The sequence below is a fragment of the Bos javanicus genome, chromosome 4 (assembly GCF_032452875.1).
Source record: "Bos javanicus breed banteng chromosome 4, ARS-OSU_banteng_1.0, whole genome shotgun sequence".
Lineage (NCBI taxonomy): Eukaryota > Metazoa > Chordata > Mammalia > Artiodactyla > Bovidae > Bos > Bos javanicus.
In genome coordinates this window covers 91,214,602-91,239,013 of record NC_083871.1, presented here as the reverse complement: position 1 = coordinate 91,239,013, position 24,412 = coordinate 91,214,602, and the positions used below count along the sequence as shown (strand labels likewise).

At 37.1% G+C, this 24,412-nt stretch overlaps 1 protein-coding gene across 5 annotated transcripts in view; it reads left to right on the top strand.

Moving 5' to 3' along the window:
- GRM8 (glutamate metabotropic receptor 8) overlaps nt 1-10,857 on the top strand; it is an 872,326-nt gene extending 861,469 nt beyond the window's left edge. For 4 of the 5 annotated variants that reach the window (XM_061414602.1, XM_061414600.1, XM_061414604.1 and 1 more), the window contains 2 exons: nt 2,302-2,603; nt 10,256-10,857. In XM_061414602.1, the coding sequence (XP_061270586.1) occupies nt 2,302-2,598 (297 nt within the window). In that variant the 3' untranslated portion in view covers nt 2,599-2,603; nt 10,256-10,857. The remainder of the gene's footprint in view (nt 1-2,301; nt 2,604-10,255) is intronic. The other variant, XM_061414603.1, reaches the window with a different exon arrangement.
- Nucleotides 10,858-24,412: the final 13,555 nt, after the last annotated feature.

Genomic DNA, 24,412 nt, shown 5'->3' with positions numbered 1-24,412 from the left:
AGATAAACTGAACTTAAACTCAGTAATCCACAGGATATGATTTCTCTGACAAGGACAGCCTCTTTAGTGGTGTCTGAAGTTCTCTTCACAGGTTGGACAGTGTCTTATTCAAGGCTTTGTCATCTGTTAATAGAAATAGTCTCCCCTAGAAAAAAGCAGCCATAGGTTGACTCAAGTATTTATCCTTGAAGGCATATGTATTTTGAGCCTTTATTAAAAAGGACACAATTTGTTTGGGTCCTGGGGATTACCAGATGCAATCTGACAACTTTATGTTTTCAGAGGTATCATTACAGGTGAACAGATATGTAAATGATAAAGGGATCTCTTCATAATCTGAAAACATGGCTACTTTGTAGCCTCAGTATTCCAACTTACTTGGGAAAAATTATCTTTTGAGCTCAGGAAATGAAAAATGTTAGTAAATCAGAGGTTTTTATTTTTAAAGATGTGATATATTCATATAATAGAATATTACTGACTCTCAAAAAAAAATAGGAAATCTTGACATTTGTGGCAACATGGATGAACCTGGAGGACATTATTCTAAGGGAAATCACCCAGATACTGAAAGACAAATGCCACATGATTTCACTCACATGTGGAATCTAAAATTGTTGTTCAGTCGCTCAGCTGCGTCCAATTCTTGGCAACCCCGTGGGCTGCAGCACACCAGGCATCTCTGTCTTTCACTCTCTCCTGGTGTTTGCTCAAACTCATGTCATTGAGTCAATGATGCCATTCAACCATCTCATCCTCTGTTGCCCCCTTTTCCTCCTACCCTCAATCTTTCCAGCATCAGGGTCTTTTCCAATTAGTTGGCTCTAAAACAGCCTAAATATTTAAAAAATATTTTAAATAGGCAGACTCATAGAAGCAGAGAGCAGAACTGTGGTTGCCAAGGGCAGGGGGAAGGGGAACTGGGGAGATACTGTTCAAAACGCATGAACTTCCAGTACTGCAAGATGAATATGTGACTATAGTAAAATTACTGAATTGCATACACTTGAAATTTGCTAAGAAATTTGCTTAAACATTCTCACCAAAAAGTAAAATAAAATAAAAAGAATGAATAAGAATCTTCTCTGGTGATCCAGTGGTTAAGAATCTGACTTTCAATGAGGGGGATATGGGTTCGATCCCTGCTTATGGAACTAATATCCCACATGTTGTTGGCAACCACAGCCATGTACTGCAGTGAAGAGCCTCTGAGCTGCAACTAAGATCTGATGTAGTCAAATTAAAAAAAAAAATGAATGAAAGAAAGAAAATGGTAACTGTAATGGATACATTAATTAACTTGATTGAGATAATTTCATAATATGTTCAGCAAAATATCAAGTTCTATACTTAAATATATAGAATTTCTATTTTTTGATTATACCTCAATAATACTGCGGAAGAGAAAAGATTAAAATATTATCATGTCTGTTTTCATAACAAAATGAAAAAGCCAAAAGCAATGATTTTATGCTTGACTTTTTCAGCTCATTAACCTCTAGATTGCAGGAAGAAAAATCTTCCAGAGGGCCTTCTCTTTGTAAGCACCAGAGCAGTCAATTTCAGTGAAATAAGGATAAAAAGTGAACACACAGGGAGAATTCTCAAAATGCAGATGTCAGGACCCATCCCCAAAGGGTATATTTCAATCTTGGAAGGAGGAAGTCTTTTGTTATTTTCTAAAAGCACCCACGCATATTTGGATCTGATGCTGTCATCTAGAACCCCCTCAGAATTATCCTTGGGTGGGAAAGGCTGTTAAAAAAATCCAGCCCTTATGGCATGCTTGTGATTTATCAGGTTTGGAAGCTCGACTTAAGTCATTATGTGTAGATGCGAACACTAGCATTATTCAAGCAATGGTGTGAAATAGTGATGTTATGGACTATTTCACTCCCACTCTATTTCTACTGTATATAATTTACCTTCTAGGTTAAGTTTATTGTTTGACCCTGGGATACCCCCCTGAAGAAGGTTTGTGTGACATAACGTGTTAGTTTTTTGCTAGACTAGTTTTGTTCCCTTCCTTATATATGGTTAATTACAATCTAAGCAGGAAATTAAGCTCCATCAGCCTACTTGTTTTTTGGTCTGTTTTAAGGAATTGGACTTTATCAATAATACAACTTTATCCACGTCTGTGGGTAGGGATAAAGAAATGTTTGACTATAAGTAAGGGTAATTTTAATAAGGACCTTTTAGAAGAGAATCTGGGATAATTTCAGAAAATGGTTGTGTTATTTGCTGTGTCTTAGATCAGGCTTACCAACATTGATTCCTTTTGTTTTTTTCCTTCCTCAGATGTACATCCAGACAACAACACTCACTGTCTCCATGAGTTTAAGTGCTTCGGTGTCTCTAGGCATGCTGTATATGCCCAAGGTTTATATTATAATTTTTCATCCAGAGCAGAACGTTCAAAAACGCAAGAGGAGCTTCAAGGCTGTGGTGACCGCTGCCACCATGCAAAGCAAACTGATCCAAAAAGGCAATGATAGACCAAATGGCGAGGTGAAAAGCGAACTCTGTGAGAGTCTTGAAACCAACAGTAAGTCATCCGTAGACTTTCCGATGGTCAAGAGCGGGAGCACTTCCTGATAGATGTACGTTGAACATTCTTCTACTGGTCTTGGGGACTGTACAACATGGTTCCAAGGGCATGGTGGTATCCACACACCATGAGACCATCACAGTGGTTAGAACCATTTGGTTAGAACCAAAGGATTTCAGTGCAAGTGGCTCCTCTCCAGAGCATGAACATAGACACAAATTCTCTTTAAAAAAGGGTAACGCTCAAGTCTCTCTTGTGAAGCATCACAGAGCTTGAAGATTGGAACTAGGCTCCATTTATAAAATTATCCTTTAGTATTCATTCTCCAATTGTTGTTAGTTCAATATGGGTTGCTCTTCATAGAATTAGCAGTTAACTAGTATTTATGGAGCAAGTTACCAAAGATCTTACACAAATAGCATGTGTGTGTGCTAAGTTGCTTCAGTTGTTTTCAACTCTTTGTGACCCCATGAACTGTAGCCTGCCAGGCTCCTCTGTCCATGGGATTCTCTAGGCAAGAATGCTGGAGCGGGTTTCCATGCCCTCCTCCAGGGGATCTTCCCAACCTAGGGATCAAACCTGTGTCTCCTGCTTTCCATGCAGATTCTTGACCCACCGAGCCATCAGGGAAGCCCCTTCCACAAGTAGAAAATATGCTATTTATGTATTTAGGGAAAGGAGAAAACTAGTTAGCCAACATGTTAGGTTCAGTCATAGTTTATATTTGTTTCCCCAAAGTGATCCCCTTCTCTGGCTTTTATTGATCTCTCTAATTCTTAATATATATTCAGATAGAGTTCTTCTCTGAAAGCATCATGACCCTGAAAATAGGACTCTTGCTACAACCACCCCTCCACTTTTCCTTCCCTCACCTATCTTCCTCGTCTCTATATTCATCTCTGAAGAAGCACATAATAATACACTATTACCAAACTAATCCAGTAGAGTTTAACTGAATTATTCAAGTCCATCTTGGTATCTATTGAAGAACAGCAAATTGAAAGTATGTATTGCAAAATACCAGAAAGTTGAATACAGTGAGCGCATACATACACACACACACACACACACACACACACACTCACACACACACATTCTCTCTCTCAGATTCTTCCAGGAGGCTATATCTCCTATTCTCTGTACATTTGACATAAAATACAGGGATGATTGAGTTGATTTTAGCTGATTCAATTATTATAACAACTTAATCTACAACACTGTCTACTTTGATGCCCTATATGCAGAACTATCCTTAGTAAATAAGCATGTATTAATTAAACTTACTGACTTCAATTACTATCAGACTTCTTGGAATGATTGGCCAGATCCTCTAGGAAGATGACCTTCAGTTCATGAATATCAAATTTACCTGTATATCTATTCACCCTTCTGCAAATGTGAACCCTTAAAAAAGTACAAGAGAAGGCACAATAAGGATTGGTTTGGTATCCAATTGTTAAAACCACCTCTGATTATAGGTAGGGAATTGACTAATAGTGGAGCTATTTGGGCACTTAGCAGAGGATGTACTAAAACTACTCTTAAAGGCATTCTATCAGAGTAGAATGCTTGTGACTTGAGGGCAGAATTTGGTGTGCTTGCCTTGAAAGCATCAGTGCAGGAAGTTATTACCTATTGAAGAATGTCAATAAACTACTGTTGGCCAGTGATACAGTTTGAACACTGGCACATCTCATATGACTCACCAGAGTCTATAGATGCACTTGGTTTTTAACAGCAATCCAAAGAACTTTATATAATGTGGTTGCAAATGGAAACAAGCAAATAAACAGTGAAGTAAATATCAGATATCCTAGTGAAAGGTTGTTGTTGAATCACGCAAATACACCGGGATTCTTGGCCCCCGGAGGAGAAGAATTCAATCCGGGGCCAGAGACAAGGCTTGATCGCTCAGAGCTTTTGTGTAATAAAGTTTTATTAAAGTATAAAGGAGATAGAGAAAGCTTCTGACATAGGCATCAGAAGGGGGTAGAAAGAGTACCCTCCCCTGCTAGTCTTCAGCTGGATGTTATATAGTCACTAGCAGTCTGTTAATGAAAGAAAGGAATGTCTTAAAATTCAGAATGGCACCAGGCCCCTCACCCATAAGATGCATTTTGGGATAATCTTGGCACCAAATGGTTTATCCTGGGCCATAAAATGATTAACTTGAATCTTGAAGAAGGGCAGACCACCATACAAATAGTTTCATTTACATAGATTAGGGGAACAATATCTGAGTATAACATACTGGTTTGTCAAGTAGGTTCTGGGCCAAGAGGCAGAACCGACTTGGAGACAGAGTTTGGGGTAAAGGCATAGCACATTAGCATAGCTTAAGACGAACATTTTCATAAGAAAAAGGCATTGGTTATCTCTAGGCTCAAGAATAGCTAACTTCAGGCGAAACCAGGTGTCATTATGGCAACACAGTATTTTAAGAGAAACCTCCCTTTAAATTTGTGTAGAGAAGGAAAAAATATTGCTAGTTTGTTTCCTCCTGCCGCTTAAGAGAGATAAAGATGTCTGACACTTGCAGGCTATTTCTTCCATTTGGAGACCCCTGGCCTTCCTGCCTGTTACCCTCTCACTAGATTTACCTCTGGAACATAGTAAGGAAAAAAATAATCAACATTTTCTACCCCTTTAAAAAATAATTGGTTCTCTGAAGGGAAAATTTCTGGTGTTGATAAAGGCTAATTCCATGTCATAGAAATAAGTCTAACACATTTTGTTTTCCTTCTATTATTTTCTATTGATGCTGAAATGGAAATTTCATAGCATGAGTACATTTCCCTATTTCTTCTGAAATAAGAATGAAAGATTACAAAAGTGGAGCCTCTCTGGTAGGTAATCCTATAATATTCTGGAGGAGTTGAATGCTCACTTTTGGAAGGTGAAAGAAAGCCAAGATAAGGTGAATCAAGATAAAGTCAATTATGACCTCAAAGAAGGTTAAACTGTACTTTGTAGTTTTCATCTTTTACAGGAGTAATTTGGGTTGAATAAATTAGGCTCAGATAAAGTGATTACAGTTCAGACATTCAAAAAAGAGTGTAGGAAATCTCCACACATCCTTCTTCCATCTTACTCCCTGTAACCACTATTAACCTTTGCTTACTTAGATGACTAGCGACCATGGACCCCGTGGATGCCTATCCCGTCTGCCACATGTTTGAATGGAGTCAAAAGTCTTCCAAAATCACAAACTCTCTAAAACTACCAAAAACTTGAAGAGCTTAAATGCAATATTCTTCTTCTATAAGAACATTTTATGTCTTTGGAAGTATAATTAAAAACTGAAAAAAACTTTTGCCATTAAATTCTCTGTACCTCCTTGGATTTGAAAAACCTCCTTGCAAAACTGAGGGAGCCCATTCTCAATCAGTCCCAGGCTGGTTAATTCACTGGGACTGTGTCCATGCTGCTGCATTCTCATACTTTCTGCTATCAGACTTTTGATAAATCACCCTCACCACCATGACATGACAATGACATACAGGATAGTGTTTTGTAAACTATAAATCACTGTATAAAAGTAGATGTATCATTGCTGTCTTGAAAATATAAATTGGGCTGGGGGTCGTAGAAAAGAGAAGACAAAATTCTAGAACTATTGTTTTAGCATCTCTATTTTTAATACGTGAAGGATTTTGATAATTATGGCTACTGTTCTACAGTTGGAATTTTTTTCAAATTAGCTGTGTATTTATGATATACATGCAATATTTTTTCTTCAAATTGATAGATCTCTACAAATCCTCATACTTAAGCCATTTCATCTTAAAGATGACTTGTTAATGCCTGAAATTCTGATCATACATATAAGGTTTTACAGCTTCTAAAGGTACACAGAATAAATAAAAGGAATGTGAAGCTGGAAAGTACACCAAACAAGTCCATGTTAATGATTGAATTTGCAGAATACTACATTTCACAAGTAAAAAGGTCAAGTGTTGTTTCATAAAACTTCTTCTGAAAAGAGACTTAGGAACAAAGTTGATATATATGAATTTTATCAACGGTGCCCAATTAACAAATGTTGTAACATGATAGTCCTTAAGCTCTGTTCATGCATAATTCATGAGAACAGCTGCTGTTGGAGGTAGATCTGCTTTCTCTGGCTTATAAACCCAGTGTGTGTGCACAGGAAATTCATTGTTGCTGCATTCAAACCTGATTTTCACAAAGCATATACATCATCAGAAGTATTGCATTAGCTCATATGTATATCTCTGAATCCTTTGTGTTCTGTAACACTTCTGGAATGAAGGCAAAAGTACCACTGCTGCTATGAAAATCTGCAGACATACCTCCTTCTATTGAGCTTCACTTGATTGTGTTTCCCAGATACTGAATCTTTTTTTTTTTTTTTTTCAAAAACTGAGCATTTGTGTCAAACTTGCGTTGTTGGATGATGGTTAGCATTTTTTAGCAATATTTTTGTGTAATTAAGGTATGTGCATTATGTTTTTAGACACACTATTATTACACACTTAATAGACTATAGAATGTTATAAACAGAATTTTTTTTTTTTGGCCATGCAGTGCCAAATCCCTGTGTGGGACTTAGTTCCCTGACCAGGGATGGAACTCATGCACCCTGCACTGGGAGCTCAGAGTCTTAACCACTGGACTTCCAAGGAAGTCCTAACGTAACCCTTATATGCACTTATGTGCGTACCTATGTGCTAAGTCACTTCAGTCGTGTCCAACATTTAACAACCCCATGAACTGTAGCCCGCAAGGCTCCTCTGTTCATAAGATTTCCCAGGCAAGAATACTGGAGTGGGTTGCCATTTCCTTCTCCAAGGGATCGTCCAGATCCAGAGATGGAACCTGTATTGCATTGGCAGGCATGCTCTTTACCACTACTGCCACCTGGTAGGCTGCAGTCCATGAGGTCGCTAAGAATCGGACACGACTGAGCGACTTCACTTGACTTTTCACTTTCATGCATTGGAGGAGGAAATGGCAACTCACTCCAGTATTCTTGCCTGGAGAATCCCAGGGACGGGGGAGCCTGGTGGGCTGCCATCTATGGGTTGCACAGAGTTGGACACGACTGAAGCGACTTAGCAGCAGCAGCAGCAGCTACCTGGGAAGCCCTTATATGCACTGACTTGCAAAAAACATTCACATGACTTGCTTTATTGTGTGCAATATCATTTTACCTAGTGATCTGGCCCACAAAGTCTAGATTGGTCTCTGAATAATAAAAAAGATAAGACTTAAAATTCAGAAGTGTTCAGAGCCTTACATCCCTTTTCTAATCAAAAAAATTATGATTACTTTCCTTTTGTAAATTATAGTTCTCAGTAGAATTCTACCATCTTTTTCTGGAGGTCACTTCTAAGAGTCTAAAAAATAAAACATGAATTTCTAAAGAGGTTTAGAGTCTTAAAGTTGGAATGATCCTTGAAGAGTAACATCTGAATATCATCTTCGTCAAGATCTTTTTGTTATTGTTCTTCTGTTACCTCCATAATTTTTCTTTCTACCTATCTTCAAATCTGATAAATATTTCTTACATGTATAGACATACTGAATATGGCAAAAAGTTGAGTATTTTTCTTTCAGGGCCGTTTTTTTTAACTCATAATTTTTCTTCATCTTATCAACAAAGACCATATGAAAATCTTTCAAAAGCATAGCTGAAGTATAGATTTTATTTTCTTAGAAAATATTTAGAAGGATACGATAGCATTATACAAACAAGAAAGAAAAAAAGTTAAAAATGAAATAAAGACCATAAAAATCACTGTCCTATTTTACACCAAACCAAATGGAGCAGACACCCTAGCTTTTAGAAGGGTAAAAAGAAAGTAAAGCATTCCATATTGATTCTCTAAGAAAACTGCTGTTCCCCCACAAATCTCCCCTGCCTCTGTCCTCACAAAAACCCAATGTTATGGATTGTGGACCAGTGACGAAACTGAGGCCCTATAACCTGGTTTAGTGATGTTTTTGCACTCATTTTGGAGAGAAGAGGATGCAATTTGAAACCAAATCTAAGATCTACTTCCTTTCAATTGCATGTCAATAATAACCTAATGTGAGCAATATAGAAAGATATGCAGATATGTCCCACCTGTTTTTAGCATGAAGCTCATAATAGTCAAGGAAATAAAAATAGCAAAAACATCTACAACTAGCACATCCTGGGCTACTTGCTTTAATTTTACTGATTGTGGTCTTTAGGTAATGCTGGTCTCTGATAAAAAATTATCTGGCCAATTACCAGAGTTCATGTACACTAAAATGGAATGAGTCTAATCACCCATTATTTCAGAGAAGGAACTTTACAATTTTCTTATTCAGTGTTCAAAAGTAAATCATTCTCTAAAAAAAAATAAAATGTGTTTCACTGTGGATTGGATTTATGTAGTGAAATACATAGGCTTCCCTGGTGGCTCCATGGTAAGGAATTTGCCTGCCAATTCAAGACATGAGGGTTTGATCCCTGAGTTAGGAAGATACCCTGGCGAAGGAAATGGCAACCTACTCCAATATTTTTGCCTGGGAAATCCCATGGACAGAGAAGCCTGGTGGGCTACAATCCATGGGGGTCACAAAGAAATCAGACACAATTTAGTGACTAAACAACAAAGTGAAACATATATGTTTAGCATTTTTTCTTCTTTTTTCTTATTCATTCCAGAATTCCACTGAAAAATAGAACATCACATTTGAATTTTAGAACAGAGATTTATTCCATCACAGCTTTCAAAAACACAAAGGAATTATCTGGATTTAGACTTGTATTTCTGAAAATTTAAGTATGAATATCAATTTGACTTAGAATATTTTCTTGTTCATACCTATTTAATAATCTTACAATAATGGGTTTTATTTCACAGTAAGCTGGTACCAGAAAAATTAAATATTCATTTGCTTCTTCAAGTCTTTATTTTTTAAACATCTCCATTTGTATCCTTTTGATGAAACCAGACCGTAAATATGTGTTGGCAATACATTTTAGTGCATTCACTTTTAGAGTTTAAAAGTATTATATTTAAATAAAAGATACATTCACTCTCAAAGCATGACTAATTATAATGAAGTGAAGTGAAGTCGCTCAGTAGTGTCCGACTCTTTGTGACCCCAAGGACTGTAGCCTACCAGGATCCTCAGTCCATGGGATTTTCCAGGCAAGAATACTGGAGGGGGTTGCCATTTCCTTCTCCAGGGGATCTTCCCAACCAAGGGATGGAACCCAGGTCTCCTGCATTGTAGGCAGATGCTTTACCATCTGAGCTACCAGGGAAGCCAATTATAATGACTGACCCTTTTTTGGTCATCAAGCAGGCTCAAAAAATTGATGTCTTTAATGTGGATTATAAAAAAATATATATATATTTTTTATTTTGCAGGATACAGAATTGATCTGTTCTTGCATTTTTTTACACCGTAATCTCTGTTAATCAAAACACACATTAAATAGAATTTCACCTAACTTTATTAAATAGCAAGGTGTTCATATTTTTAGTTTTCTGCTAAATGTGTATATTATAAATGAGACTAGGGTTTCACAGATCAAAAATTCTTCTTTTTCTACAGCTGTTGAATTCCTACTATGTGGTTTAAAATAATATGTTGTAAAGACCACGTATAAAAAGTCACTGTAAGATTTGAATTTTAAGATCATTTTAACAAACTGATGTATTATCCTGTACTATAATTTGTCTTAATTTGTCTTAACAGCTTCCTCCACCAAGACGACATATATCAGCTACAGCAATCATTCAATCTGAAACAGGGAAATGATACAATATGAAGAAATGTGGTCTGCGATCTTAAACAATGAACGTGACACCACCAACACTCACTCCTGGAGATCTCTGTAGACTACAATCAATCAAATCAATAGTCAATCTTGTAAGGAACAAAAAAGTAGCCACAAGCCAAAAGTATTAATAATAGGGAGTGAAGAAACCCGTTTTATACAATACAACCAATGAGTGTCAAGCTAAAGTATTGCTTATTCATGAGCAGTTAAAAAAAAAAAAAATCACAAAAGGAAACTAATGTTAGCTTGTGAAAAAAACAAAAACAAAAACAAATGCTGTTGAAATATGAAATAAACCTTGTCTGATGTTATTCTTGTAAGTATTTTTCTGTGATTGTGAGAACTCCCGTTCCTGTCCCACATTGTTCAACTTGTATAAGACAATGAGTCTGTTTCTTGTAATGGCTGACTGGATTGAAGCCCTGGGTTGTGCTAAAAATAAATGCAATGGTTGACGCATGCAATTTTTTATACAAATAATTTATTTCTAATAATAAAGGAATGTTTTGCAAATGTTGAGAGTTGTTTTGTTCCAGTTTTAAAGCCAGGGGAAACTCTTTCCAGTTGGCACTTCTGCTGTTATTTAACTCCTGCTGTAAAAGCCCTGATGTGCCAAGAAAATACTCTTCCTCGAGGAATGTGTTTTTATACATTTCCTTATATGTGAAGAAGATTGTTTTTTATTTCTATATCAAAAAGAATTATTTGTGTAAGACTTTGTGACTATTTCAAGATTTATGTGGTAGTTTTTCATAGTAATTGCCTCTTTTCTGAAGAATCACGCAGTAGTTTGACATCAATTGCTTCAGGTATCATAATTAACAAATGAGTTAAACATTAAACATGACTTGTGAGAATGTAATCTGAAAGTCATCATCTAAAAGTATATCCAAGTATCACTGAAATTCTCCATTTTCTAAGTCAAACTTTTGCATAATGAAATAGTCCAAGGTGTATAATATTAACTTTTTCTCAACTGGACCTGGTGTCCAATGAAATCAATGAAGTAATGACCCTTACCGAATACATTCCTCAAAGCACAGAATTAACATATTTATTCCCTTGGCATCACTAAAGAAACCACAGTTCAGATAACATGTCAATGGTTTCTTATTTTCCAAATGAAAACATTCATTGGTTTGTAGAACAGTATCATTAAAGAGAGAGAAAACAGGGAGCCTGTGTCACGCTAATAAACCATGCTAGGATGGCTAAAAGGCCCTGTTAAAGGCTTCAAATCTGCTACCATTTTTATCATGGGTGCCTCTTACCTACACAGTCCCAGACATCCATCAAGTCAATGGGTCTCTAAGATCATTTTATTAGTAAATGTTCTCTCTGCTGAGTTAGCTTGGATGGCTCATTGCACTCCTTATAAAGAGCTATCTGTGCTCTGTAGCTTCAACTAGGATATTGACAGTCACTTTATTTAATATAGAGGGTTGAAGTAGAGTAGTTCAGGCACCTTCAACACAGAGTAACATTTCCTAGATCCCAACCCAGAGAGCTGCATACAGAAGGAAATGGGTACTTATTGGCCTCTTGTTATAGTATCTGTTGCTTGTAGCTAATATGTAAATCAAGAGAGAGTATTATTTTCAAGTTTTCAGATAATCTGAATTACTGATAAATATAATCCTGTAATCAGGATTGTAAACCCATCTCCAGGTGTGCCTTTCTAGATAAGATCTAGTTTAAAACAAAATAAACTCATAACTACATTTTATTGTGCCATGTAGCTCAGTATCAATAGCTAACCAAGAAAATTAATTATGATCATATTTTAATTTTTAAATGGACAGTTTTCTTTGTATTGGAGATTACTATCCATTTTCACAATTTTTTAAACTAGTAAGTACACAAACGTTTGGCTGAGGAAAAAAATGCTTGAATTTTGCAAGCCTTGTGTTTCATTCAGAGAGCAAAATTCAAGTATATATTTATATTTTCGTTTAATAATTGACTCTAGTCAGGGTAAGTGGATGCAACAGAGTGATTATGAGAGCAAACCTGGACCAACGGTAGGTTTTTATTATGATGATGACTTTTTCCTTTTAAGGCTTTAGGAAGAAAAATAAAACATTAAGCCAAATTCATGACATTTCCAAATTGTTTTTCCAGTTACAAACTTACTAATGGGTTGTCTTCCCTAAGTACTTTTGTAAATAATTGATAATTCTTTGGTGTTCTACAAATTTTTATTTAGCTCATAATGGAGTTGAATAATAGTTTCCATAGATTTACATATGCCAATTATCTTGTATAACATTATCTCAGTGGGAAATTTTCTTCCTGATGAAACTATCATCTCCCCAGGCAATGGGAGGATAAACTCCTTCACCCTCTTATAGTAGGAGCTGGAACGTTTTGACCTCCACTGCAGTTGTTTTCTCAGGGACTCTGCAGAGGGCTCAGGAGATAGATGCTGGGACAGTGTGGGGAGACATCCTGTAAGGAAAGGATTTAGCGTGTGCCTAGTAGTGGTTCACAAGTCCCATGCTTTAAAACGAACTGCCTGTGTACTACAGATAAGCAAATGCAAAGTTGCATGGAAATAATATCGTATTATATTCTTTAGAATCGACCTTGTGTTTTATTCTGGCCAGGAAATGTCACATCTAATCTCAGCATGCCAGAGGGAATGCTAAAAATGTAGCCTAGGTAATAGTCGGCAAATGTCACTTGTAGACAATAAGCAACATATTAGTGTGACCTTGGGCCAACCAAATCTGACCTCAATTAAAAAAAAAAATTAGCTTATACTTGCTCATATTTAAAGGCATCTGAATCCATGATGGTTGAGCTGGCACAGACTAATTTTATTTTTAAGGAAAACTTATCATAAATTTAAATTCGAGGGGTGACCACTGGGACATGAATAGGGAGCTAAATGATTGAGCTTAATTTTTGGTGTTTATCAGAAATTTTCACAGAAAATTTATCATCTTAGAAGAACAGGATTTTACTTTTTTAAAGTAAATACCATATTACAGGAAATCTCACTAAGAACAGAAGTTTGTGTCATTTTATTTCCTTCCCCTTTGACTCTATATTCTCTATTATTTACCAATGACAGTGGAGAATAACAATTTTCTAAATTATGTCAGCCAACAGTGATATTTTATTCAGTCAGTAAGTGGAAGAAATGCCATTCTTAAACTCTATTATGCAACATTACCAATTTTTCTCATTTCATTTATTTAATTCCCTTTAACGTGAGTATTTCATCTATCTTTTAGAAAAAAATTACTAAAAACAACAATAAGGTGGCATGAAAGGATGAATAAGAAATAATACCAAATTATAGAATATTCTAATCATACAAAATAATCTTTAGAAATGCTCCTTTTTGCTTTTATTATTGTTCCCTTTTAATAGACACATGAATAATGAAGAAACATTTGATCATAGCTAGAAGAAAAGATTTCCTTAAGAAGAAATGAAGTCTATGACTGTTCAGAAGCTTGCTGTCATTCTTGGAAAATATCATAGTAGCAAAAAGAACAATTGTTAAAAAAAAAAAAATTCCACTGTCTATGTTCTATTTCAGTTTATTCCTTACAAAACTTTTTGTAGCATAACCTTTAATGATGCTATGACTTATGAGTGCCATTATTTTTTATTTAATTTAACCCTTCATTGGGATATTAAGAATATTTTTTTTACTGTTGCACTCAGTGTGTTGAAAAGCCTCGTACTATATTTTAGCTGTCTGCAGAGTGATAAGGATAGAAGAAAGGAAATTTGACCCATTAAATATTTATTTTTCTAACTGTGTAATGCCTAATTAAGTAGTTTTAGCAAAGTTAACTTTGAAAAATTACTTGTTACAAAGGTATGAAGGCCGAGAATGGATTGGGACCTATTAAAAAGAATAGGCCATGCAATATCTTGGATGGGAGGTAGGAGTGATGTGATTATAGAAAACAGGAAAGGCAAAAGATCAATGTGATGTATCAGGCTTTGAAGTAAGCAAGTAAGATTATTTACCAATGAACAGTATTCTTGCCTGGGGAATCCCATGAAGAGAGAAGGCAGGTAGGCTACAGTCCATAGAGTGGCAAAAGAGTCGGATGCGATTTAGTGACTGAACAACCACCACCACCACCAATGAACTAAGTTCCATTAGGTAAGTTCACTAGAACATAGGATGATCTAATGAAAATTATCAGACAGCTAATGAAGAGAGCTCATGAAAATTATCAGAATGGTAAAGTATAATTCTGAAAGAGTTAAAAATAACTTTCATAAGGAGGCAAAAGGAATAAGTTAAGGATATTATTCAATCCACTTATTAATTAGGAAACTGGTAATATGTTAAAAATGACTACAAAGAGAAGATGAGAAGCTAATGATAAATACATATATATATTTTTAATATTTGTAATTAGATATTGGGATAAATCAGGGGATTCCCAGGTGGTGCTAGTGGTAAAGAGCTCACCTGCAGATGCAAGAGATGCAAGAGACACAGTTTCGATCCCTGGGTTGGGAAGATCCCCTGGAGAAGGAAATGGCCATTCCAATATTCTTGCCTGGAAAATTCCATGGACAAAGCAGCCTGGCAGACTACAGTCCATAGGGTCACAAAGAGTCAGACATTACTGAAGTGACTTAACATGCATGCATTGGGATATATCGGGGATAAGATATAAAACTAGGTAAACTGTAAACTTAGAGGTCGTCTGTTCCACTGGACAGACATTACTTGAATCTACTAAAAAAAAGACAAATTAACCCCTATATTTACAGAGTTGTAAAATAACCATGTTGATAGAAATTCAAATGGAGCACTATATTGGAAAAATCCTCTTTAACATCTTTTACCTATTTTTAGGTTTTGAATAATTTTTCTAAGTTATATTTTATTGTTTCCCTCTAACTTCTAACATTGCATTTGTAGTGTCTGAATAATAAGGGCTTCCTAGATGGTGCAGTTGGCAGAGTCCACCTGACAGTATAGGAGACCAAAGAGTTGGGTCGGGAGATCCCTGGAGGAGGAAATGGCAACCTATTCCCTTATTCTAGCCTGGAAAATTTCATGGACAGAGGAGCCTGGCAGGATACAGTCCATGCTGTTGAGAAGTTTGACACTACTAAGCACGTGCTCATACACACACACACACACACACACACACATGCACCTAAAATCATATTAAGATAATCCAAGTTAGTAGAAGAGTTCTGAGATGGACTCTGTTTTCATTAGTCTTTCTTTAATATTTGTGTGCAACTCTGAGGCTGGATTGAATAAGATGATACGGAGGATAAATGCGAATAAATGTGTTGTAGCCTTCAGTTCACAGTCCTCTATCAAGCGGTTCCACAAACAATCTGAATCTGTGATTTCTTCCTTTCATCACATAGGTATTTGTTATCTCTGGGGGTGTTTATTCTCTCTTTTTTGTAGCATATTATGCAAAAAGGGCAAATTGGCTTTTCAAGATTGTCACAAAAGATGAAAAGCCATGGGTAATGTATCTTGCCTCCATGCATATCTCCTAGTTCTCCTTGGCTTCAATTCAGTTCAGTTGCTCAGGCGTGTCCGAACTCTTTGCAACCGCATGAATTGCAGCACGCCAGGCCTCCCTGTCCATCACCAACTCCCAGAGTTCACTCAAACTCATGTCCATCAAGTCGGTGATGCCATCCAGCCATCTCATCCTCTGTCGTCCCCTTCTCCTCCTGCCCCCAATCCCTCCCAGCATCAGAGTCTTTTCCAATGAGTCAACTCTTTGCATGAGGTGGCCAAAGTACTGGAGTTTCAGCTTTAGCATCATTCCTTCCAAAGAAATCCCAGGGCTGATCTCCTTTAGAATGGACTGGTTGGATCTCCTTGCAGTCCATGGGACTCTCAAGAGTCTTCTCCAACACCACAGTTCAAAAGCATCAATTCTTTGTTGCTCTGCTTTCTTCACAGTCCAACTCTCACATCCATACATGACCACAGGAAAAACCATAACCTTGAATAGATGGACCTATGTTGGCAAAGTAATGTCTCTGCTTTTGAATATGCTATCTAGGTTGGTCATAACTTTCCTTCCAAGGAGTAAGCGTCTTTTAATTTCATGGCTGCAATCACCATCTGCAGTGATTTTGGAGCCAAAAAATATAAAGTCTGACACTGTTTCCACTGTTTCCCCATCTATTTCCCATGAAGTGATGGGACCAGATGCCAGGATCTTCGTTTTCTGAATGTTGAGCTTTAAGCCAACTTTTTCACTCTCCTCTTTCACTTTCATCAAGAGGCCTTTTAGTTTTCTTCACTTTCTGCCATAAGGGTGGTGTCATCTGCATATCTGAGGTTATTGATATTTCTCCCGGCAATCTTGCTTCTAGCTTGTGCTTCTTCCAGCCCGGCGTTTCTCTTGATGTACTCTACATAGAAGTTAAATAAGCAAGGTGACAATATACAGCTTTGATGTACTCCTTTTCCTATTTGGAACCAGTCTGTTGTTCCATGTCCAGTTCTAACTGTTGCTTCCTGACCGGCATATAGGTTTCTCAAGAGGCAGGTCAGGCGGTCTGGTATTCCCATATCTTTCAGAATTTTCCACAGTTTATTGTGATCCACACAGTCAAAGGCTTTGGCATAGTCAATAAAGCAGAAATAGATGTTTTTCTGGAACTCTCTTGCTTTTTCCATGATCCAGTGGATGTTGGCAATTTGATCTCTGGTTCCTCTGCCTTTTCTAAAACCAGCTTGAACATCTGGAAGTTCGTGTTTCATGTATTGCTGAAGCCTGGCTTGGAGAATTTTGAGCATTACTTTACTAGCATGTGAGATGAGTGCAATTGTGCGGTAGTTTGAGCATCTTTGGCATTGCCTTTCTTTGGGATTGGAATGAAAACTGACCATTTCCAGTCCTGTGGCCACTGCTGAGATTTCTAAATTTCCTTGGCTATTACCCTGGTCTTTTTTCATGTCCTGCCACTGGTGTCCTCCATGCAAGAGAAGCAAGAATGAAGTCTTTCCAATCAGAGGGCTGGAGTTTGCAGGGGCAGAAGTATGATGAATAGAGCTCTGCTTTTTGACAAATATCCTAGAATTATGAACACCCATCTACTCCTCACTTCTAGTTTTTAATGGAGTCCTAGTAGCACTGGAACTCAACGAGAATCTTGACTAACCTGGAAGAAGGAAGAAGAAGCAATGTGTACAAAGCATAACACAGACAAGATGCCATTTACTAACTTTGTTTTTCCTCATAATGTTCTTAACCTTTTTTCTACCTCCTGCACATGTTATCCACTTAATGAATGGCCTCTTCATACATTCTAGGTACTCAGAGATCCACTTTTGCATTTTCTATTTCTGGATCCACTAATACTTTTCCATGCTCCAACGCCTCAATTCCAAATTAAATTTCTATGTCAAAGCAGTCCCCATCCATAACACACACAGATATCAAAAAGGCACATCCAAGGCCCCTAGGGAATCTACTACAGTTAGATTTTTAAGTAATAAAACATATATTTAAGATAGTTTAATGATTCACTTTTAGAAACTATTTACTGAGGACCAGCTATACAGAAGATGTTATAGGTGATGAGAATGTATTCAGTTCAGTTTAGTCGCTGTTGTGTCCAACTTTCCACAACCCCATGGACTGCAGCACGCCAGGCCTCCCTGTCTATTGCTGACTCCTGGAGTTTACTCAAACTCGTGTCCATTGAGTCAGTGATGCCATCCAGCCATCTCAACCTCTGTCGCCCCCTTCTCCTCCTGCCTTCAATCTTTCCCAGAATCCAGGGTCTTTTCAAATGGGTCAGCTCTTTGCATCAGGTGGCCAAAGTATTGGAGTTTCAGCTTCAGCATCAGTCCTTCCAATGAATATTCAGGACTGATTTCTTCTATGCTGCACTGGCTGAGAATGTATTAGCAGACAAAAAAGACCGCAACAAAAAACCAATCCTGGTCCTCAAGGCATTTACATTTCTATATGACAGAGAAATAATAAACAAGATAAATGAATAAGTACAGGATGTGTAAGTGATAAATATTGATGGTAAAAAATAAATCAGAGAAAATGTATATGAAATAGGTTAAGTAACAATTGTAGAGTAATGGGTTAAAATCTTAGGTAGATAGCTTGGGAGGATGACATATGATTAAAAGCCTGAAGCAAAGGAGGGACTGATCTACACAGCGTCCTGAGGAAGAGAATTCTAAGGCAGAAGGAGTGGCAAGGTCCAGAGGCAGGAACAAATGTAGAGCAGGGTAAAGAGAAGGGGTGGCATGTGGTGAACAAGCTCCTGAAGGGCCCTGAGAGAACCGGAACTTTTACCCCGACTGATGGGCGACTCTCACAGGGTTTTGAGCAAAGGAGTGGCATGTGGGTCTTAATGGTAACTGCATCTTTCTGACTGCTGTAAGAAAATAAGATTAGCTTCATGGAGGCAAAGGCAGAAGCACAGACATTGATTACACACTCTTGGATGATCATGGAATGGGCTGGGTAAAGCAGTGGAGGTGATGAAAAGTGGTTAAACTCTATGCATTTTAACAGAATACGCTGATGCATTAGATGTGGTTGAGAGAAAAGGATGATTCCAGGGCTTTTGACTTAAGTAACTGAAAGGATGGAGATGAGGAGACTGTGAGAAGAACACATTGAAGGAAATATAATTCATACTAGAGTATGAATGTCCAATATTTCTTCCCACTTGGGCTCCTTGATTTGCATTTTTAAAGATGCATGAATCACTAATTGGAATAACTCTAGAAATCTTATGATGAGTCTGGGTACAGGAAATACTTTATGAATGAGCCTCTGTTCCCTCTGTGATATTTTCAGCAGGGTCTTAGATCATTTCCTGATGTTACCAAATCTTTCCCTTTTCTCTAAACTCTCTCTTCCAGGCTGAATTCTGAGCTGATTTTTCTTTTTCTTTCAAGCTTCTTTCAATAGCATTTATCTATCTCCTGGGACCTATCCCAGTTCTTTTGTGGTATTTTAATTTTGTTTGATTATTGTTGTAGTCATTGTTGATATTCTGTTGCTTTCCCAGGAATACCCTGTGGTCTTTGGATAAATTTTATTCTCTACCTTTCTGCTTCCTTGGCTTCTGAGTTATTTTAAAGTGAATGGTGCTCCTCAGAATCTACCCCAGGAATATTATATTTTACCCCCAACTTTTTATCTCAGTCAAAACTCTCTCTTTGTTTGAGAAGGTCCATTGCCTTCTCAAGAAACATACGTATTGGGCTTTCCTGGTGGCTCAGTGGTAAAGAGTCTGCCTGCCAATTCAGGAGACACAGGTTCAATTCCTGGTCCAGGAAGATACCACATGCCACAGAGCAGCTAACCCATATGCCACAAATATTGAGCCTGTGCTGTAGCAGCCCAGGATCTGCAACTACTGAAGCCCACATATCCTAGAGGCCGTGCTCCACAACAAGAGAAACCACTGCAATGAAAAGCCTACTCACTGCAACTAGAGAAAACCCACACAGCAACAAAGACCCAGTACAGCCAAAAAGAGACATATTAAAAAAAAAAAAAAAGAAACATAGCTACCTGGCTGAAATATAGAATAAGTAAATAAAGGGGATATTGCCTGAGATCAAAATAAATATTAAGGGCTGCATGACTACACTACTTTAGTCATGATTTCTGCTAGTATACAAGCTCCCTATTTCTCAAGGGCTTGCCTTTTAAAAAATTCATCAAATTCATCCAATCATTCACTTAGTCCTTCAGTAAGAACAATGTGAAAATCATATATTATTTCTTGTGTGGAGATGCAAAGAGCTTACAAGCTGGAAGGGATGACAAGACACCTAATGATAACACTAATTATAATAACTATAATAAAAACTAGGGACTTTCCTGGTGGCCCAGTGGTTATGACTCCCAGCTTCCCCTGCAGGGGACACAGGTTCAACCTCTGGTCAGGAAACTGAGATCCTGTATGCCATGCAGCAATACCAAATAGATATATATATATATATATATATATATATATATATATATATATATAATATGTAAGATTATGATGTCCTCAGATCACACAGCTTGTAATTGCTGCACTGAAGTAAATCTTGCAAAAGCCTTGTGGGATTGATTCATCATTGCTCCTGTTTGTAGATGATGAAACGGAGACAAAGATTGATGAGTTAACCTGCTGGAGATCATCAAGCACCTGGCTGTGGAGCTTGTATAGAGATATGTATTGGAGAGAATGTGTCATTGGAAAGTCAAGACACTTTAGGGGTCAGCTGAAAATATTAGGCACAAGCCTATTCTTTTTCCTAGAATCCTTCGATCGGATTTCTTGTACTAGTGTGTCTGATTTGTTGTAGAAAAGCTAACCATCCTTCCTAACTCTGGCAAATATATTTTGATGAGGGGTAGTCTTTGGATAAATTCAAGTCAGTGCTAACTTTTATATTTGCTTGAATTTTCATTTCTATTCTGAGTTACCTCTAATGTACAATTTTTACAGTTATCCATGTACATCATAAGGCCAGACACAGAATGCAGGCCTTTTTCTTCATGGTTTATGATCTGTTGTATCTCATTTGAAAACTCTTCAAATACAATGAAAGACAATACAAAAAAAAAAAAAAAAAACACCACTTGAAGGATGTATTTACAACTTACTGGTAAGTTTGCACAAATCATCCTTAGCTTTACAATTTTTATACACAGGGTAAGGGTAACTTTATTCAGACATTCACCCAAATCATTTGCAAATGTGTTCTTATTATATTTTTAGCTAAAATTGTTTCTTTCAGGTAGAAGTGCTTTTTTAGTATTTTAGTGCATGATGTCCTTCCTAAGATATAGACATTATAATCATAACATCTTACAGACAGGACAATCAAAGCTGAAGATTATTAAAGTTCATTGTTGAATCATCCATCATTAATTGAGTCAAGAATAGAAATGTACAATTCACAATGCTGGGCTAAAGTCCTTAGACCAAACTGGGCCCAGCGACCCTCTTTGGGTCTTGAACACTGTCATTACCTAATGGCTGTTTACTGGGCCCATAACCCTGGCACTGCCATAAGCAGAAGTTATCTACAGTCTTGGAGTCTATTACAGTGGAAACTCCTGGCAGAGCAAAAAGGCAGAACTGAAAGAGACCTTGCTGCCTTTTCACTGGCATGTTCAATCTCCTAGGTCAGAGGGGAGAGGGAAAGTGTTTGGATAGACAAGTGTTTGGATGACAAGCACCTTTATTAGCGTTATATGAGATCCAGGGTGCAATGTAAGAAAAAAAGTTTTCTAGGGCTCCCCTGGTGGCTCAGTGGTAAAGAATCCACCTGTTCCATCCCTGATCCGGGAGGATCATGTGTGCCATGGAGCAGCTGAGCCCGCGGGTCACAACTATTGAGCCTGTGCTCTCGAGCCCAGGAGCTGCAGCTACTGAAGCCATGCACCCAAGAGCCTGTGCTCCATAAGGAGAGAAACCCCTGCAATGAGAAACATGTGCATCACGACTAGAGAGTAGCCCATGCGCTCTCAGCTAGAGAAAGCCTGTTCAGCAACGAAGATCCAGCACAGCCAAAAATAAATAAAATTATTTTTAAAAGAGGTTTTTTAGGTGTTTTGAAGTTGTAAAAGTCTGAGTCCTATTCAGTTTTCCCCTAATTCTCCTAACCAACACACACACATGGCAACATTAATGATGATTTTTAAGAAGCAAAAACTAGACCAAGGTTGTGTTATATAAAATGGATATTTCAAAAACTGTTATACCTATTTATGCAGTGTAACTGGGGTTCAGTTCAAGAAAATGTGTCTTCTATCAGCAGGCATCTGAGACCTAAAATAGATTTTTAATGGAGCCCTGGGGCGGCTGGACACAATTGTCCATAATGACTTTATGGAGTGGGTCAGTGAATCAGAATACAGAGGGTTGATATGATTGGTCTTAACTATTATGAAGAAGCTATAATAGCCTACAATAGCAAAGCTCTCACTTTTCAGAAAGTACCTAATTACCAATTTACACAGTAGGGATTTTTAACTAACACTGACAGCTCTCCCCTACAGAGGAGGTATCTCTTTACTAGTAACCAATGAGAGAAAATTCTGTTGCTTCAACATATTTAATTTCTAAGTGTATTGACTGCATAGTATTCAAATATAATCACCATATTTATGGGTCTCATTCTGCCTACCGAATATAAGAGTGGCATATTTAATATAAATAATAAAGAGAAAATGTCTTCTTAGTATATTCCTTATTGCTGTCAGCTTTAGAAATTCACAAGTGTGTTAAAATATACTTTAATTTAATTTTCACCATAAATACATAATAATGATTCCTTCTTTCAATCACTATATGTTCTGAGGTTAGCATTAAAATCCAGGATGAAATGACTCATGCTGAATTAAGTTAAATAAATATTTAAAATGGTTTTGACATTCAGGAATGATAAAATTAAGCCAGACGATGGTATTGAAATATTTAATGATGGTATTTTGTTGAGAGGTTGTGCAAAGGTCACTAACATAGCTATATGCTGATAAAAATTTTTCTTGAACTTTTTAATGGCTGCATAAAATTTATTTATTATTGAATAGACTACAGAGTTTTTTTAATGGAAAATTTAGCAGTAAATACTCAGAGTTGTTCTAAAATTATATAGTTTTAGAGCTTAATTTAAATACTGTGACTCTGGTATGGTTCCTCCACCAACTAAGCTGACTGGCATCATATTTTGAAGCACAAAAATACAAAAAAAAAAAAAAAGAGTCCATACTACATATCAGTATATGGTGACAGTTTTCTAAATTAAAGTATGTAAAGCCTATGCAAATATATGTGGGCAAGTCATTTTACAAAATAAGCAAGAGACAAACAGGGACCTCAGTCCTTGTGTTTCTACCACACATTTCTATTACCATCTCACCATGCTCAGCATCACAGAAGGACCATTTAGGAGCTAGGCTTTTAGAAACATTCTATAAATGTCTAAGTCTAAAATTAGCTTAAAATAAAAAAAATGTTTAAATATACATAATTCTGCCTCACCTCTCTTCTTCCACCGGTACCCACGAACCCCAGAAATTTCCTTTGATCTTCAAATAGAACATGGTTATTCCAGAAATCAAGTAAAACAAAAATCCTTTAAGAATCATTTTAATTGCAAGGTTCTCCAAAACTGGTCTGAACACAACTTGCATCAAGGTCTACAGGGATGTGGTTTAAAAGTAGTTTATGGAGTCCTGTTGGAGACCTACAGAATTAGAATTTCAGGGTATGGGTCTTGAGAATCTACATTTTTATTTATTTTTGACTGTACCCCACAGCATGTGGGATCTTAGTACCCACTCTAAGAATGAAACCTATGCCTCCTGCATTGGAAGCATGGCATCTTAACCACTGTACCACCAGGGAAGTCCAGAGAATCTCGATTTTCAAATCAGAACTTGTGTTCAGTAAACCTGTGAACCACTGGACTAGAGAGATGAGTTGGAGAAACTTTCTCCCACAAATGGTCCATGATACACACTGCATCTCAGACAGTTTTTCTTACCAAATTTTACTATTTTTTTAGTTTTAATTCTATAGATTCTTTGTACCACAATATAATTACTTATAAGTACATGTAAGTTTTAACTGACTATGCAATGACCACAGAGAGTTTTAACTGGCCAAGGCCTTTTGGCTCTTTCTTTGATCTAAATGAAAAGTCTTCACCACAGCTTTAGTAAATTTGCCTTTCTCTGTTCAATAAATTCAAGGGCTGATAATATGTACTTCTCAGTCTGGTAAACTAGAGAAGACTTTCCTCTGATCTTACTCTATTCCCCACTCCCCATTTGATTAACCAAATTATACTTAAACATGCACATGGATAATGGGCCATTTCCCCACCAATGTTCTTGTCTTATACCTAGAACAGGAGTAAACAGGTAAATAGATATAATTAATCATGTTGTCTTTCAGTGGCACATGATGCTTTTAACTGTGGTGTTGGAGAAGGCCTTTGAGAGTACCTTGGACAGCGTGAAGATCAAACCAGTCAATCCTAAAGGAAATCAGTCCTGAGTATTGGAAGGACTGAAGCTGAAGCTGAAGCTCCAATACTTTGGACACCTGATGCAAAA